The 16,853-nt window shown below is 49.7% G+C and overlaps 1 protein-coding gene across 5 annotated transcripts in view; it reads right to left on the minus strand.

Annotated features, from left to right (window-relative positions):
• The window catches only part of FLI1 (Fli-1 proto-oncogene, ETS transcription factor), a 120,571-nt gene that overhangs the window by 34,155 nt on the left and 69,563 nt on the right, over positions 1 to 16,853 (minus strand). For all 5 annotated transcript variants that reach the window (XM_077112459.1, XM_077112458.1, XM_077112461.1 and 2 more), the window contains 3 exons: positions 15,858 to 16,069; positions 5,524 to 5,678; positions 900 to 1,103 (listed from right to left, as the gene is read on the minus strand). In XM_077112459.1, the coding sequence (XP_076968574.1) occupies positions 900 to 1,103; positions 5,524 to 5,678; positions 15,858 to 16,069 (571 nt within the window). The remainder of the gene's footprint in view (positions 1 to 899; positions 1,104 to 5,523; positions 5,679 to 15,857; positions 16,070 to 16,853) is intronic.

Below are 16,853 nucleotides of genomic sequence, written 5' to 3' on the forward strand. Positions count from 1 at the left end.
AAGGGGAAGAGTTAAAGAATTCCATTCCTATATGCTGTGTACATATCAGAGTCAAGGGCAGGACTGATGGGAGATTGGGTCCAGAGAGCCCTTATACTGAAAAAATCCATTGGACAGCTGCCTGCTTTCTTTCGTAGGCTCTCCCTTTACAGAGCTCTTTTAGTTTTCCTGGATGGTTAAAGGGAGAAAGCTTCTATTACATCCTAATGCACCTGTAGCTTCTCCTACTATGCCTGTTAAGCAAGGTCAGCAGGTAGCAGCAGCGGGAGCAGCCAGATAAAGGCTGGGTCAGGGGATGTCAGAATGAGCCTGATGATAAGAAGTCAATATGTATGCTTGCAAAACCTCAATCCCTAAATCTATGGATCCAGAATTCCCTGTGGGAACTGTAAAAAATTGCTCAGGAAAAACACCAGTCAGGGTATCCACCTGTATAATTACAGGGCAAAGGAGTGTCTGGGAAGGGGGAAGAAGAGATTGACTTTCTCATGAGAAGAGTGACACTAGCCTCTGGCAGATGCCTGGGGGCCGCAGCTCTCCCCCTTTCCTCTATTTCATTATGGTGCTTCAAGATGGACATGGCCCTAGGGGTCGTCTGTCCACCCCCTCCCCCCAGGGTCTTAGGGGGTCGCTGGGACCTTGGCAACTTCACAGGGCACGACTGTGCTGTTCCTTCAGCCTCTGCCCAACACAAACCAGTCAGAGGGGACACGGGTCCTCCTCCTAGGCTGTCTCCGTGGGGAATCAGCCGTGGTCAGTGCGGGAGGGGCCTGGCGGGGTTTCCTCCCAGCGCAGCTCCCCCAGCCCAGCCCTCCCCACCTCCCCACTTCCCCACCCCCGACGCTGGGCCGCACCCTCCAGGGGATGACAGGCCGCCCAGAGGCAGCCAGGCCACTTACTTTCCCTGAGGTAGCTGAGGTGCGACAACAGCACTTCCGTGTTGTAGAGGGAGGTGGCTCGGAGGAAGTCCTCCTTGCTCATTTTACACAGTTCCTTGCCATCCATGTTCTGGAAAAAGGACGTGTCGATCTCCATCAAGCCGTACTCCTTTATGGCCCATTCCAGCCACTGACGCACGTGCTCCTGCGTCCACAGGGTGGGGTCTGCCGGGAGAGGGGCCGGTCAGCCAAGGGGGCAGGTGGGCAGGTGGGCAGGGCCGCTCCACCCTCGCTCCTCTGCAGCTTACCTGGAGGGTCTCTCCCCCCCACCACCTCCTTCTCTGTCTCCCTCTCTCCTTCCCCTCACTCTTTCTTTTCCTCCCTCCCTCCCTCTCTTTCTGTCTCTATCTCTCCCCACCTTCCCTTCCCTTCGCTGTTCTCTGTCTTGGTCTCGCACTACGGCACTACGTCTTTCTCTCCCTCCTCCATTCTCCCCCCACTCCCCCCCATCTCTCTCCCTCTCCCCCCATCTCCCCCGTCTCTCTCTCTCTCCCCCCCATTTCCCCCGTCTCTCTCCCTCTCCCCCTATCTCCCCCATCTCTCTCCCTCTCCCCCCATCTCCCCCTGTCTCTCTCCCTCTCCCCCCATCTCCCCCTGTCTCTCTCCCTCTCCCCCCCATCTCCCCTCATCTCTCTCCCTCTCCCCCATCTCCCCCCATCTCCCTCCCTCTCCCCACCCCTCTCTCACAGTGGACAAGCCCATCCCTTCCAATCATCCTTCTCAGAACACCTCCCCAGCTCTAGGGAGGTTGGTGCTGCCCAAGATACTTAGTGCTCTGTGGAGGATCTTAGGAGCCTGTCCTGACAGGGCACTCTTTAAAGTTTTTGGAGAACGGTGGAAACCTTTGCCTGAGAATTGGTGCATCAAAATGAAAGTGAACCCCATGCCACAAATGGAGGGACCAATGCCTCTGAAAAGGCCAACCTTATGTGTTTTTAAAATGTCCCTGAATCCATGGAATAAGTCCAGTCTCTCAGCTGGCGATAGAAATATGTATATTTAATTTTCCTGTGATTCCATCTGTGCAGTCAGAAAACCCAGCGCTGCCTGTCTTTAAAGTAAATCTGAGTTTTCTCCTTTCGGGGGCAGCTGTGCTGAAATTTCTACCAGATTATCCCTCAAACATTTCTGAAATGTCTGGATGTTTAAATCACCGAAGATGAGAAAGAGATGGTGTCAGTAAGACAAAACCCTTTACGTCCTTGGGTAACTATCAATACTATAGAGATTGAGGTCAATTCCACTTTGGGGTCCCCACAACTCCTCAGCCAGGTCTGTAGGGGGTGGAGCGCACCCTGAGCACAGGTGATGAGTCCCAGCAGGTCCCAGGGTATGTGGTGTCGCTATATGACTTAACACTCTCTCTCTGGAAGTCATCTCTTTGCTTGCCAACTGGCTAATTCATTAGTGAATCAATATGTACTTTAAATATGCTCATCAGACACAAAAAATACATGGCCTTTGCTCTCCAGAGACACCTATTTACACGAAACATTTAGAATACAAGGTAGGAAAGCAACAAATTTTGTGCTGCTAGTTCAAGTAATCACGGGCAAAGGGAAATAATGTGAATTCGGAGAGTCCCGGCAGGCTTCCTGGAGGAGGAAAGACTTAGCGTTTTAATGTCTGCCAGCTTTTAGCCCTCAGCTTCTTCTAGGTCTATTGTATTTGGCACATCTATTTTGGAAGGCATATCTGTGCTACCTCTCAATAGTTGTTGCACGTCCTATTTTTACTTGTGCAGAACATCTTGCAAAAAAAAATCCCATTTTATAGATGGGAATGGAGTCTTAAAAGGTTTTAAGTCACTTGCCCAGAGTCCCAAAGACGGTTTCTGTGTGGGAGCTGAAATTCCCGTTAAAGTCTTCACAAGATTTCACCCCATAGAGGACGTGGTTCCCCACCAGGCTTCCCATCTGCCTGTAGCTTTCTCTCAATTAACTCACCTACAAATTACTCTGTTCCTATACCGAAAAATAAAAGCCCCTCTTAATACTTCATTGCACAAACATTCTCTCTTCACTGTCTTGCTGTGTTTTACTTACTCTCTTTTATTCTTCCTGAAGCAATTAAGAATAGGCATGGGCCACTGATAAAAAGGAAATAATTTTGCAACCATTTCAGAATTCTAAAGAACAATGTCCTGGGGTGGAAGGTGGGGGGGAGTGTTGGATTATGTGGCATATTATTTCACCTTATCTCCTTCACTTCTTTTCATTCCTCACTTTTAGTATCAGTGGCCTCAAATTCCATTTTATACCATCTATTTTATTTACTTTATTATTTCCTCCCTTACTTTGGGCTCTATCTCAATATTATTTCTCTCCCCCTACAATTATAAATCTACACTGGCTCATGCTAAACTCTTCCAAATGTACTTCCTGGATGATTTAGACCTAGCTCTTTCCCATCTGAACATGGAGCTGATGATTACTAGAGTCTCATTTATACTTGTCTTAATGTCCTGCCATAAATTCAATTGGTTGTCCCACCAACATTTTATTGCCCTGATTTGTGGACTGACACAAATGAGACCCTCCCTGCTGTCCAGAAAGAGGACTGGGACAAAGCACAATGTTTGGGGATAGCCTAGAGACTTAACAAAGTCAAGTAATTAAGTAAATCCATACCCTAGCTAGTGAATTCATAATGGGAAAGTGCTTTTAAACTGTTTAGTATGGATGTATGATATTTTCATTCTGACACCTTTGGTTTACTTGGCCCACAAAAGACTGACATTTTGCTGTTCCCTTGACACCAATCCAGATTTGGGGTGCCAACCAGAAAGCCTGCTCACTTCTGCTCCCTCCCCCAGCCCTTCCCCAAGGTGAAACGCCTGACCACTGAAATGAAGTGGTGCCAGCAGTTGGTTCAGAAACTACCTCTAATCCCCTAGCTCCTCAGTCCCCTGATTTTCACACTCAGAGCTGTTTGCCTAAAAGCAGGCAAGTTTGATACCAAATGGACAAAACTTGGTTTTGCCTTGGGGAGTATAAGGAGGTCCCTGCTATGTTAGGTGTTGTACAAATTAATTATCCATCTTCTTCTTCTGAGGAAGGAGATGCTGCTTTTGGAGTCTTTGATCACTATAAATGCACCTGGAATAAGCATTGTTAAATGCTCTCCTGAGGGGTGCGGTGATCGATGAGTCCTGTAATGTAGATAAGGCAATTCGCATGGCGCATGGCGCCTGGCACCTGGAAAGAGCTCAATAAATGGGGCCCATACTTCCTCTTCCATGTTAGGTCATATGCTCCTGGAAGGAGGAAACTAAACATGTTTTATTGTTGTTTTGAAGTCCCAGAGAGCACAGAAAATTTTTCACCCATCCATCAGCCCCACCTATCTCCTGCTTTGCTGCCTACACCTTCCGCTTCCCTGTCATATTTGGCCAGAATACATGGCTGTGCCTGCAGCCCTGGGAGATGGTTGGAGCCCAATTCCCGTGGAAAACAAATACAAAGCGGTGAGGAAGGAGAGGCCCATTGGCGATTGTGCCTTTTACACCAACAAACAAATTCTTTTGGGCTACCTCAGAAGCGATGTCATCCCTTGCTTCTAAGGCACAACTGCATTTTCACTTTTCCAAAGGGAAGCACTTTTGCCTGTTTGGTAAAGTTATTTTGGTAAGAATAATTTTAATCTTTGCCCCATAATTTCCTTCACTTCAGATTTGGGTGTTCTTGCTCCTTTCTAGCTGGCACAACGTCTACAAGTTGCAGTTTTCAAAATTTCTTTTGACCAGGCAGCTGAGCAGGTTGGGATCGGCTGAGGCAGTGTCCAGCCAACGGGCTGAAGAGTTGAAAAATGATTTTATTTTCTGTGACAAGCACCCCTAATACCTAGGAAAACTTGGCTATTTTTTTTTTTTTTTTGTATGCTGTATGTTAGGGTCACATTTCATTCTTTTTCCATGTGAGTACCCCGTTACTGCAGCACCATTTGTTGAATTTTTGTTTGCTTGCTTGTTTGCTTTTTGGGAAGTGCATGGGCTGGGAATCTAACCCAGGTCTCCTGCTTGGCAGGTGAGAATTCTACCACTGAACTAATTCCGCTTGCACCCCCTCGGCTATTTTTACAGCCTGATATAACTTGTGGTACACATGTTAAGGAGCTCCATTGGTTAAATGTAGCTACTTCTATTTTAAAGCTAAAAAAGCTGGCTGCAATTTTGGAAAGGTAGAACCTTGCACGTGCCAGGAGGTGCATACTTGATGAACAAGACAGATTTCTGCAGCCTCCCCTGTCCTTTCAGGCAAGCGTGGTCATGCTTGGGGATTGCCAGGAGACCTTTGGGTGCCCATGGCCCTGCACCGGCCCTCCTCCTTTTGCAGCCCTAATGCCTACGACACCAGGCTGTTGATGTCGCACCAGGCTACAGTGTGAAGTGACCCGTGTGAGTGTGGGACTTCTGGGGGTTGGTGACGTTTGTCGGCCAGGGAGGGAGTAAGGTAAGAGGTGCAGTTCTCCATTGAGACAAGGATATCTGGCTCATATGCCCTCTGGGGCTGTCCTACTCCTTCAGCCACTAACGCCAACACGCGTGGCAGCGAGTGGCAGCCAGGCCGCCCAGGTCCCCCAGTACCTGCAGGGACGATGACTCTCCTCTCGTTGGTGGTCATGTTGGGAGGAGGGGGCCCGTTCTTCTCATCCATGTAGGTGCTGTAGGTCATGGGGTTGGACTCGCCGCCGCCCACCAGCTTGCTGCACTTGCTAACGCTGCAGTCCACCGGAGACTCCCTGGGGCGAGAGGGGAGAAGGCCCAATGGGGAGTCACCCGGGGCGGCCAGAGGCTCCGCACGGAGGCTGTAGCTCATGGGCAGGGGTCAGCTCCATTCGGTGGCCTGATGGCAGTGATGATGCCTTTTTCCTATCACAACACTGCCACCAGAGTTCCCATCAAATCCCACCTCCTCCTGTAATTAACATATTTAACTGTTTGGAGCAGCAACTTGCTGCCTTCAGAATAAAGTCTAACTTCTGCGGTCGGCATTCGAGCCCTCCCCACCCTATATTTTTAGCCTCAGGGCCAGGCCTCCTACCCTCCAGTGACATGCATATGCTCCTTGTCCCTTGCCTGCCCCCATAGCACCGTGTTTCTGCCTTGGTCACAGGACAGCTACGTGTGTGACGGTAACATACCCTTCGCCTGCTGGCCTGAGAGTGTCCTGAGATTAAACCATCACATTACATGTATTTTTTACCTTATTTACCTTCCACAATGCTTGAGGTGAAAGATAAATGTTTCCTGAACCAATATTTCTATTGCACATACATCATTTTAAGGGATTGCTCAACCACCTTTCTAGTCCATCTTCCCAGTAACACTCCCAGGTAGGCATGGCAAGGGTTAATATATCCTTTTCATGATGAAGGAAACCGAAAGGCTTTATGTCTGGCCCAGTTTCATGCAGCTGGTAATGAGGGGAAGCAGGACTCAGGGTCTCTTAAAAACCTACCTGCAAAGAAGTTGGTTGCTGCATGAAGGAGGAATAGAATCTAGGAACTTCCACCTGACAGGGATGCTGTGGCCCCTGGGGCATTTTTCAGCCCTGGTGGCCAAGGTTACTGGGAAACAACATGGAAGGGCACAGGGCAGGGCAAATTGCCCAAAATGCATCCAACTACCGAGGCCCGCTGGGCAGCTGATGTTTTGCAAACTCCGCACAGAGAGACGGCTCACTGGCTTCACTCCATCCATGAGCTGCCATCGCCAGAGCTGAGCGGACACCTTCCCGGTCCCCCACCCAGCATCTCTGTCCCATCAGGTGCCCTGGAGTGGACTGGCTGGCCACTCCATGTAGCCCCCGCCCAGAGTCAAAGCTCCCTTCCGGGTGCCCAGGGCAAGTGCCGTCTGAGCTCCGTGCTGGGGCCTCAGCAGAACCTAAGGGGGGCGCTTGGAAGGCCCCGGAGATGTCGCAGCTGCCATCATAACGAGCAGGAGGTACTGTCCTGAACACCTGGGGAAAGCCAGTCCCCTTAAGAATTCCAGACCAGGCCTTCAGGCCCAAGGAGTTCAGATAAGTTTCCGACGCAGCCTTCCAATTCTGGAGAAGCGCCCCCCTCCACCGCCCTGCCCCTGGCACTTTCCCGAGGCCTGGCTGCAGCCCTCTGCCCCCTGTCACCATGCTGCGGGCAGCAACGTCCCATCACGCGGGGATAGGAGTGGGCCATGCCAGATAGTGCCCCACCTACCCCATGGCAGAGAGGCGGCAGGGCCCTCGCAGTCTTATGGGGAATGGAAAGCAGCCACTGAGGAGAAAGAAGGCGCTGCTCAGGGCTTCCCGAGAATCGGGCAGGGGAGGGGAGGCCTGCGCACATTCAATAAGGAACGTTAAATGAATTTGTTTCTTAATCTGAATGGAAAAAAATATTGAAGATCACTTATCATAGCTGAGAGATAAATGCTCCACTGAGATATTGGGAGTCAGACGGTAATTTTTTCCTGATGTCTTACGGGGGGGGAACATGGGCTGAAAATGAAAATAAGATGTATAACTTACACATGTTAGAATTTAAGGTTTTACTATTCGCCTACTGTTTTTCCAGGCAGAGAACCAAGAACCAGCCGTCAGAGTCCCAGATTGCTGAAGGTTTAATGTCCCCACGGCGGTCAGAGGGGAGGCAGTAGCACATCAGGGCTTTTCACCAGACGTTGGCCCTTTGGCTTCTGCTATTGAAGGAGTTGGCCTGAGATGAAGCAGTTTCCAGAAAGACGCTGGTGCCGGCTGGCCTCTGAGCTGAGCTCGGCGGGCTCTCCCCCAGCTACCCGTGCGCGTGCGCACACACACACACATGCACACACACACACACACACATGCATACACAGAGATACAGGCACACACACAGACACAGACACGTATGCACACATGTACACACATGCACGCTTGCACACAGAGATGTGTGCAGACACACATGCACACACAGATGCACACACATGTGCTCACACGCGTGCACAAAACCTGGCAGCCTTTCCCCCCATACTTAGTTGTGAAACAACCCAAGTGAAGCAGAAGTTTGGAGGATTAAGTCGGCCTTCCTCCAAGAGCACTTTTTTGTGTGCTTGTGGACAAGGGTAGGGTTGATGTGGCAAATACATGCACAGAGGGAGAGAGCAGGGGAGGCAGAGGCTGGAGGTGTCTGAAAGGAGAGCAGAGTCGGCAGGGAGGGTGGGAAGCAGAGAGGCCTGCCCCCACGGGGTCCCCCCTTTAGGGACATGGGGAGATGGTTGCTTTTTTAACCTTTTGAGTTTGCTTTTCTTTTCCCCATCAGTGAGTGAGTGGGGATTTCTGAGTTAAAAGCTGGCCTCTTATAACTTGGAGGTGAGAAGTCAGAGCCTCTAGACTTACCTGAACTAAGTCACCCTGTAAGGCCAGTCCCCATGGCCAAGAGTGGAGGAGAATAAATGAAAAGAAGATGAAATGCTGGGTAAACGATGTCTGCTAAGAAGAACAGGCTGGGAGCGTGAGGTTGGGGCCTGTTTGGGAGGGAGATGCAGAAGAGGCAGGAATCGGCAGAGGAGGGTTTCAGAGCTACAGCCTGTCGGTGCTGGGTAGATGCTGGAAGCTGCTATCCATTTGCTCTGTCCAGGGGTTGGAGCTTCCTCGTTTGTTATCCATCGAAGTTCCCACCGTTTGGTTCCCCTGCACACACACCTCCAGCTCCCATGCACACACCTGCTCTCCAGCTGGTCAAGGGGAACTGCTGTCTACCAGGATGCCTGCTGGGTGCTTTCCCCTGGCTCATACTCTATCCTAGGGCAGGAACCTCTCTGCTTGGATCCGCAAAGGGACTCCCTTCCAAGCAGCCCTGCACCCACCCTGGGCCTCCCACTTCCCCTGACCAACTCTCTACCTTGGCTGCTCCACTGCTGGGGAGGAGAACGAAGGAAGGCCTTACCTTTGTTGCTGGCCTCCCTTGGCGCCCTGAGCTCTCAGGCACTGGGCTCCACCAGGGCCAGGCAGCACAAGCCTGTCTCATTGCCATTGGGCTGAGCAGCTACTGCTAAGGGAGGGTACAGGTGAAGCGTTGCATAAAGGCTGTTTTTTAATGAGGCAGCTGGTGCCTGTGAAGCAGGCGGATGAATACAACAGGGAGGGTGGGCAGGAGGGGCCACGGGTGGAGGGGGAAGAGGTTTTGTCTTTGGTTCGCCTGCACTGCTGCTAATTTGTATTGCAACCTGCACTGAAGGCATGGGGTGGGGGCACCCAGGCAGATGATTGCACTGGGTGGGGCAGGTGACAAGAGGGCCTGGGGCTACCACAACAGGACAGGAAGATGGTGGTGCTGGGCAAGGGAAAGCAATGACATGGAAGGCAGTAGCCATGCCATGGGCCCTGCAGCCCTTTGGTTACCAGAAACATTCTTTTCACCATTGGACATAAATTCTTAGAGCTCTTCCAGTTCTACTTTTGTGTGTCCCCTGGACTTGCTTTTAAGACTACTAGTGATTTCCAAAAGTGGCTTGCAAATTGTGCGTCTGGATGAAAGGAGATTCCGAAGTCTTTCCTTAAGTGTACTTTCCTGTCTATATAAACATCTCTTTCACCTTTCCATTCAACTCAGAGTGACTTCCCTCTAGATCTGTCACCCAGACCCAGAAAGCTGCAGCCCAGGCTCGCCATCAAGGAATACCCAATTTTCACACAGCTAACGTGGGTCTCAGAGGCCACCAATCAAGGGGGCCTTCCGTATAACATGCACACTGTACAAAAATAAAGGACTCTGTACTGCCCTTAGGATTTCAGTAGGATCACACATGCATATAACATTTCAGATTATGAAAAGGCAATGCAATAAGTTAAGGGCAAATTTCAAAGAGATACACAAAAGAATCACCCATACTAAAGGCATCACCTTGACCCAGCAGCTGTTTTCACCTCCCTACATAGATTCTGAGCACTCCACCAGAATTCTAAGGATGGCTTCCCATCAGGCTATGTCTGACTTCTCTCATGCTCCAAGGTTCAGAACACAGGACTTTCGGCAAGTTCTTTATCTACTGAGTAGGCAAAATGCCACGGCATGGGAGGTAGAACTTTCTGCATATGAAATGTGAAATCTCTGGGGGTGTCTAATGCATACAGACCCTACTGTTCTCTTTAGGGGGTATCAGGGAAGGTGAGTACTCAACTCACGTCCTCTGTACCAGACCCAACTCAGGCGTAGTCCTAGCCTGTCACCTTCTTAAGATAATGTTTCCTTGATTGGTTGTTTTTGCCAGTCCCTGTGGTCAAGACAGGATACAGCTTTGAGTTATTTGCAGAACCCAGCTAGGATCAAGTTTCTGAAGTCCACAGCCAACATGAACTGATGAGCCATGCTCACTCAGGGACAACGCACCCTGACAGATTCAGTCACAATAAGAAGATGCAAAGAAAGAGCGAGCAGAGCCTCCCTCAGCGTCGGCAACCTGACATGGTCTGAGTTCTGCAGGTACCAGTCTCTCGAGTTGATCCTTTGCCCCTGGTCCAGGGGACTCGCTGCTGGGAATAAAAAAGCAAGGAGGGCCTCGTAGTTTCAGATGCACTGAATGCCTCCTTCACCCCAGAGACACAAGTATCCATAGGGCTTTCAAAAAGCACAGAGGGGCAACTCAGAAACCCACGTTATCAAGGATCCTTGAGGGAATCCACTGTAAATCACAGGCATTCTAGAACATACTAGCCCAGTGCTGTTCCAAACCTAAATTTTCTGTAGCACATAATCTAACTCAACCTGTATGGATAACTCATTTAAACAACCCAAACACATGGAGCCCAGAAAGGAAACGAGGGCTTGTAATTCTGTATAGCTTAATATTAATACCTGGATACATCCCAAAGTACGTTCAGTAAATAAAATTAAAAAGTATTGGCTAATGCCATCCTGACCAAAATGGGGGAAAATAAGTGTAACAAATAAGATATTGGTGGTTGAGAGAGTTGAAATAGTCGATAGCCTACTCTGGTGGTCACTCTTAACGCAAGCTTCAGTTAGACACTACTACCTACGGTAACTCGCCAAACCCCAAACAAAACCATTCCAGGTGATCCTAAAGAACAGCTAGGGCAATATATAAGATTCTACAAGGGCTCCATGTACTAAGGTAACTTTCCAGAAACCTACAACCTCCAGATGGGTCCCAGGACCAGATAAGTCTTGAATGCTGAGGGGCCAGCCTCTCCAGAACACCAACTAGTTCCATCCCCCTATTCCATATTATCGACAGTCCCTTCCAACATGAAAAAGTTAGAATGGCCATAGCCCAAATAGTCCTAAAGGGTGGGAGAAAGATCAAAGCTGATGATTGAATTATACAGAGAACGTCAGTTTAACAAAAGAGTATGATTGCTGAATCATTATAATGATATTTCTCTTAGTCTCCAGTATCTTAGACCAGCTAAAAGTTAAAAACCTAAAATTGTGGATTTGCAACCCATACCAAACTCTGAAATCTGTTCTACAACTAACTGTGATGCGCTCTGAAATTTACTGCTTTTCTGTACATATGTTATTTCTCACAAAAAAAAGAGAAAAAAGTTGATGGTAATGATAGAAAAAAAGCTAGTTTAAAATAAAAAGGGGAAGAAGGCTGAGAGGGGTGGGGGTAAGTGTTGGCCAAGTCCCTTGAGAGAGGGGAGAAAAAATATGGAACCATTAAGCTTTACCACCAGGGAAACCCCTGATACTGTCTCAAACATTAGGGACTCTCAAGTCAATAGGCCAAGCCCTTGATCTTGAAGCTTGCTCTTGTGGAGCCTATTTCTATAGTGAAGAAGCTAAGTCTACTTATAGTTATGCTTAAGAGTTACTTCCAGAAAACCATTTTTGTTGCTCAGATGTGGCTTCACTCTTTCAAAGCCCAACTCTGAAAGGAAAATCATTACCATCCCCTCTACGTGGGACATGACATCCAGGGGTGAATGTCTCCCTGGCAACATAGAACGTGACTCCCAGGGATGAGTCTGGCCAAGGCACTATAAGATTTGACAATACCTGACCGAAGAAATGTAACCGAAGAAATGTATAAAAGAGTTCAAATAGAGTTGAGAGGCTATTCTGGAGGCTACTTTTATGCAAGTTTCAGCTAGATATTGCTAATTACCAGGGTTTGCCAACCCCCAACCAAAACTGTTCCTGTCAACCCTAAAGGACACCTAGGGCTTTATCTGACATCCTACAAAAGTTTAACACACTAAGACTACTTTCCAGAAACTTACAACCTCCAGATGGATTCCTAGACCAGATAAGTTCTGAAACGCAGAGGGGCCAGCCTTTCCAGAACATCAGTTAGTTCCCTCCCCCATCCTATATTATCGACACCGTTTCCAACATGAAAACGTTAGAATGGGCAAGACCCAACTACCTCTAAAGATTGGGAGAAAGATCAAAGAAGAAGGAGGAGTTATAGCAGAGAAGACAGAATTTAACAAATGAGGATGACTGCTGAATAATTACATTGATGTTTCTTTGAGTTTCCAGTGTCTTGGAGCAGCTAGAAGGAAAAACTTAAAATTGTGGAACTGTAACCCATGACCAACTCCGGAATCTATTCTACAACTACTTGTTACAATGTCCTTTGAAATTTATTGCCTTTTTGTATGCATTTTATATTTCACAATAAAAAAATGTTTAAAAAAAAAAAGTGCAGCGCCTTTTATGAGGGAAGTTCCATAACCTGCCTGGTCTCCACTTCATCATGCTATCTTTTTTTGCATGATGAAATGAAAGGATTGGATGTGGTCCACCTTTCTGAAAATACTTGTGTTCTGCTCCCATAAGCCTGGCTTACATGTGAGCACTTAGAGAATATTTATGATGAGTTGGGGTTGGCTGTGCTGCGTCCACTCCATCTCCTCTGTCTTCTCCAAAGTTGGGAGGAGAACTTACTTTGCCCAAGGTCAAGCCAGACACATCAGAAGCAGGGGCTGCTGTGTGCAACCAGAGCCAGGCGAATGCCATGTCTGCTCACCGAGGGAGTTACACAGCCTGCTTCCAGCTGCCTTTAGGTGTGGCTGAAGATAGTGCAAGCTGGTGAGTGGGTCCTGATTTACTTGGGGGGGGGGGGCGGGGGCGGACACTTTGCCTATGATTAGTATCCTGGAGCACTTGAAGCTTCCCGGGTAGTTGGAGAGGCACAGTTAGTTCATCCGCGTTGGAAGGACTGAGTCACAGAACCCAGTCTCAATGCTGGCTACGTGACCTTGAATAAGCAACTTCACCTTTGAATCTGGTTAGCCAGGAATCAGACACTCACTGTGTGTCAGGCACAAGCCCACATTTGGGGGAGGGACAGAGACAATACACAGTGGTACGAGAACTGAAGAAGACAATGTCATCCTATTTTAAAAAGCTAAGAAGACTCAAAGCAGGATAAAGGGTGACAGGTGCTATTTTAGATCAGGTGGTCGGGGAAGGCCTCTGATGCTTGGGCGGACAGCTGAAACAGGTGAGAGAGTGAGTCATATGACTTGATGGGCTGGGAATGTTCCAGAAAGAGGGAAGCCAAGGACAGCAAATCCGGGGCAGGAGTGTGTTTGGGAGTCCTGTGTAGTTGGAATAGAGGGAAGAAGTGCGATGGAGGAAAGGGTGGGAGAGGATGTCTGAGAGATGCTGAGGCTGCACTAAGGCCCCTGGATATTGTGTTAAGCCATTAAAGCATTTTGAGCAGGAGAGTTAGCAGTTTTAAAAGGATGACTCTGGCTGCTGTCTGGAAAACAGACCTCAGGAAAGCAAGTGGGGGGTGTGGAGGACAGGAGGCCATGGCAGGAGACTCGAAGGAGAGGCTCTATTGGCTTGGAGAGGGTGGAGTAGTGGAGGGAAGAAGTGGTTGGACTCAGGCTGCAAAGCCAAAGGGGGACCTGGATTTCCAACCAGCATCTGCTGTTCCTTGTGACAGGCTCCATCAGCCTCCCCACCAGATGGGTGGTGGCAGAAATGAGCCAATGCGTGCCAAGGCCCAGGACACAGGCCGAGATGGAGGTGCCCAGAGCCAGGTGGGCAGGGAGCCTGGGAGCTGGTGCCAACTTCGGCTCCCATAAGCCCTCAGATGGGTCACTGGGCCCCTCAGAGCCCATCTTGCCTTTACATGTCAAGATGGAGTTACAATGACGACCTCAGGGGATTGAAATGGGCATCAAATGATAAGATACCATAGAAAAATGTTTGCCAAACGATGCCCCGCAACTGTCAGGAGCTATACAGTTTTGCCATGAGTATTAGCTATGTGGAGAGAAAATAATTTGAGGGGCTCCAGTCTCAGGATATCTGAGCCATCCCGAAATCCTAGAATCTGGGAAGGTGGCTGAGCTCCCAGGCTCTGGTTTTCGTTAGTGGGGCTGAAAAGTGCCGGGGCTGGATGTTCCCACAGGCAGGTCAGAGCCCAAGGCTGGCTCCTGGGGGAGGGCTCAGCCCCACCCTGCTGGCTTCTCTCTCACCCCTCAAGACACGCCTCCTTGGTGACGTCATCCACGTTCACAGTTCAAACTTTCCAGGCCATGCCCGCATCTCAATCCCAGCCTGAAATACTACATGAGCCTTGGGCCACTATTTCCAAAGCCTGCGAGACATTTTTATCCAGAGGTTTCTCTGCAGGTTCACAACGTACCTCAAAGAGAACCCAGCCTTCCCTTCTCAGAGCGTTTTGTCTCCCCTAATGGGTGCTCACAGGACCACCAGGCTGGAGGAATCTTTGATTCTTTTCTCTCCCTTATCCCGGCACCCCGCCCCCGGTTCAGTATCCATTCACCAAAATCCTATTAATCATCCCCTTTTTAATTTCCATAATCGTTACCATCCCCCTAGCTCAGAACATTATTTCTTATCTGGGAGATTTGGCTAACTTCTTAATTTATCTTCCTGAATCCCGTTCTCTCCCCTCTCCCTCTATACGCAATGATTGCTGGTGTGCTAGTCTTAGATCTGACGACGTTAAATGTGGTGCTGGCGCTTTCAGCCAGTCTCCGGTTCTGTCACTGCTGGTGGAAAAAATTCCATATTTTCGTAGCCCATTCCTCAGGGCCCTCTCTGGCTTTTTTGTCATTTTCTCCGTGGGCTGAAGGCCCATAGGATTATCTGATCTATCTCGAAGGAGCCTTAGGCATTCTCTGTTTCCAACCTTTGGCCAGAATGACAGCATCCTTTACTGAACCGCTTCCAAGCCCTTGGCACTGTCCCAGGTCCTTTAGCTGCAGTATCCCAGTCCATGCTCATAAGAAGCAGGCATGCCCACCTTATTTAGGAAATGAAGACGCTTAGGGCTCCAAAGTTTAGATAGCTCGCCCCAGGAAGGAGCCAGGACCTGAAATCTGGGCTACTCTTTCACCAAGTCTGTGCTCCTAGCTGCGTACTTACTGTGATTTTACTCTACCCACCCCCCACCCTCCCCAGACTCTCCTCCCTCCCTTTCTCCTTTTTCTGTCCCCAAACCCTCCTGTTTCAGGCACACTTTCCAATGCATGCCCTGGCTCTCCATCCCTCGGCAGGCCTTTAGTGGCCATAGCCTGATCTTTACTTGATGAAGGTACTGGTCCATCTTTGCTTTGGTGAGACCCACTTAGAGAGGTACATGTCTTCAACAGGACAGGGTAGAGTGTCCTATTGCCAAGTCACCCCAGGAAGAGAAGGGCCTGGGCTGCGCACAGAAGAGATCTTCCGTAAGGGTCTGCACAGGGCCTTGGGCCTGACTCTGGCTTGCACAGGCCTCTGAAGGCTGTGCTGGGCGCTGAGAGCAGCGCCTGTCCTGGCTTTCCTCGCCCCGAGCCTTTGAGTTCTGCAGCCCTCTCTGGTCTCAGTCTTCAAGGGGCTCCCAGGCCCTGCACCAGATCCCCTAATGCTGCCAACACCCCCAGCGCAAGCAGCCACAGACGCCTCCAGCCTCGGCCAGCCCACACCTAGGCTGGGTCTCGGCTTGGGGCAGCGTGGACCAGGAGGTCTTACCTGGAGCCGTTCATGTGGTCATACTCCCGCTTGACACTGACCCTCACCGGCTGGTTAACCCACTCCTGCTGTGGTGGCAGAGGGTTAATTTTGTGGGGCTGGCCGTAGTCGGGATTCCCTGAGGCGGTCATGTCGGCCTTGGGGAGGTGGGCTGCAGCTCCGTACGTGGAGTCGAAGAGGGACTGGTCGTCGCTCACCACCGACAGAGCCTCCTGGAGGGCCGGGGAAGGGAGGGAGGAAGAGACAGAAAGCCAGTCACTCTTCAGTCACCGAGAGGCACTCTCCCCTTCAGCTGGCAGGGGCCCAGGCCGCCCTGGAGAAGCCTCTTCTGAAGGCCCAACTGTGCATGTCACCTGCTGATTGACTCAACTACCGGAGGCAGTTGTGCTCTTAGGCAAAGTGAATGGGTTCTTCTCTGGCTACCTTGGTAAGGAGGGAGTTTGGACAATGGAGAGGGTTCATTTGCTGGGTCCATAGGTTGGGACCCTCAGAAAAGGGCAGGGGAGTAGTGGGAGTCCAAGAATAGTGGCCGCACAGTGTAGACATGTGTTGGGGCAGAGTTCAGGCATGAGGGGCTGTTTCAGACATCAGCAGAAATGCCTCTTCCTAGCTGCATGGAGTAGTGAAGCTACTGAAGGGGAAACAGAGGGAGTGTTTATTGTATAGGTGAAGCCTGTGAGACCCACCCAGAGAGTTAAGTATCTAGTTCAGGGTCACACAAAAGAAGGGTGGGGCCCAGGGCTGTGGCTTAGTCTAATTTCAGTTTCCTGATCTGTAAACAAGAATAAGAATAGCCTTCTGCAGAGTTAACGGGTGGGTTAAATAAGAAGATGGTGGTACAGGTGGCAAGCTTGTAAGAACAATTCAGCAGTTTCCATTGAGAGGCTCCCTAAGATGTGCCCATGCTCTCTGCAGATTTATTCTTGCCTCCTCTGGGACTAGAGTACTTAGCCATGTTGTCTTGCCTGACACCTTGAAATGAGAGTTTCCTGTCTT

This window comes from Tamandua tetradactyla, chromosome 8 (genome assembly GCF_023851605.1).
Source record: "Tamandua tetradactyla isolate mTamTet1 chromosome 8, mTamTet1.pri, whole genome shotgun sequence".
Classification (NCBI taxonomy): Eukaryota; Metazoa; Chordata; class Mammalia; order Pilosa; family Myrmecophagidae; genus Tamandua; species Tamandua tetradactyla.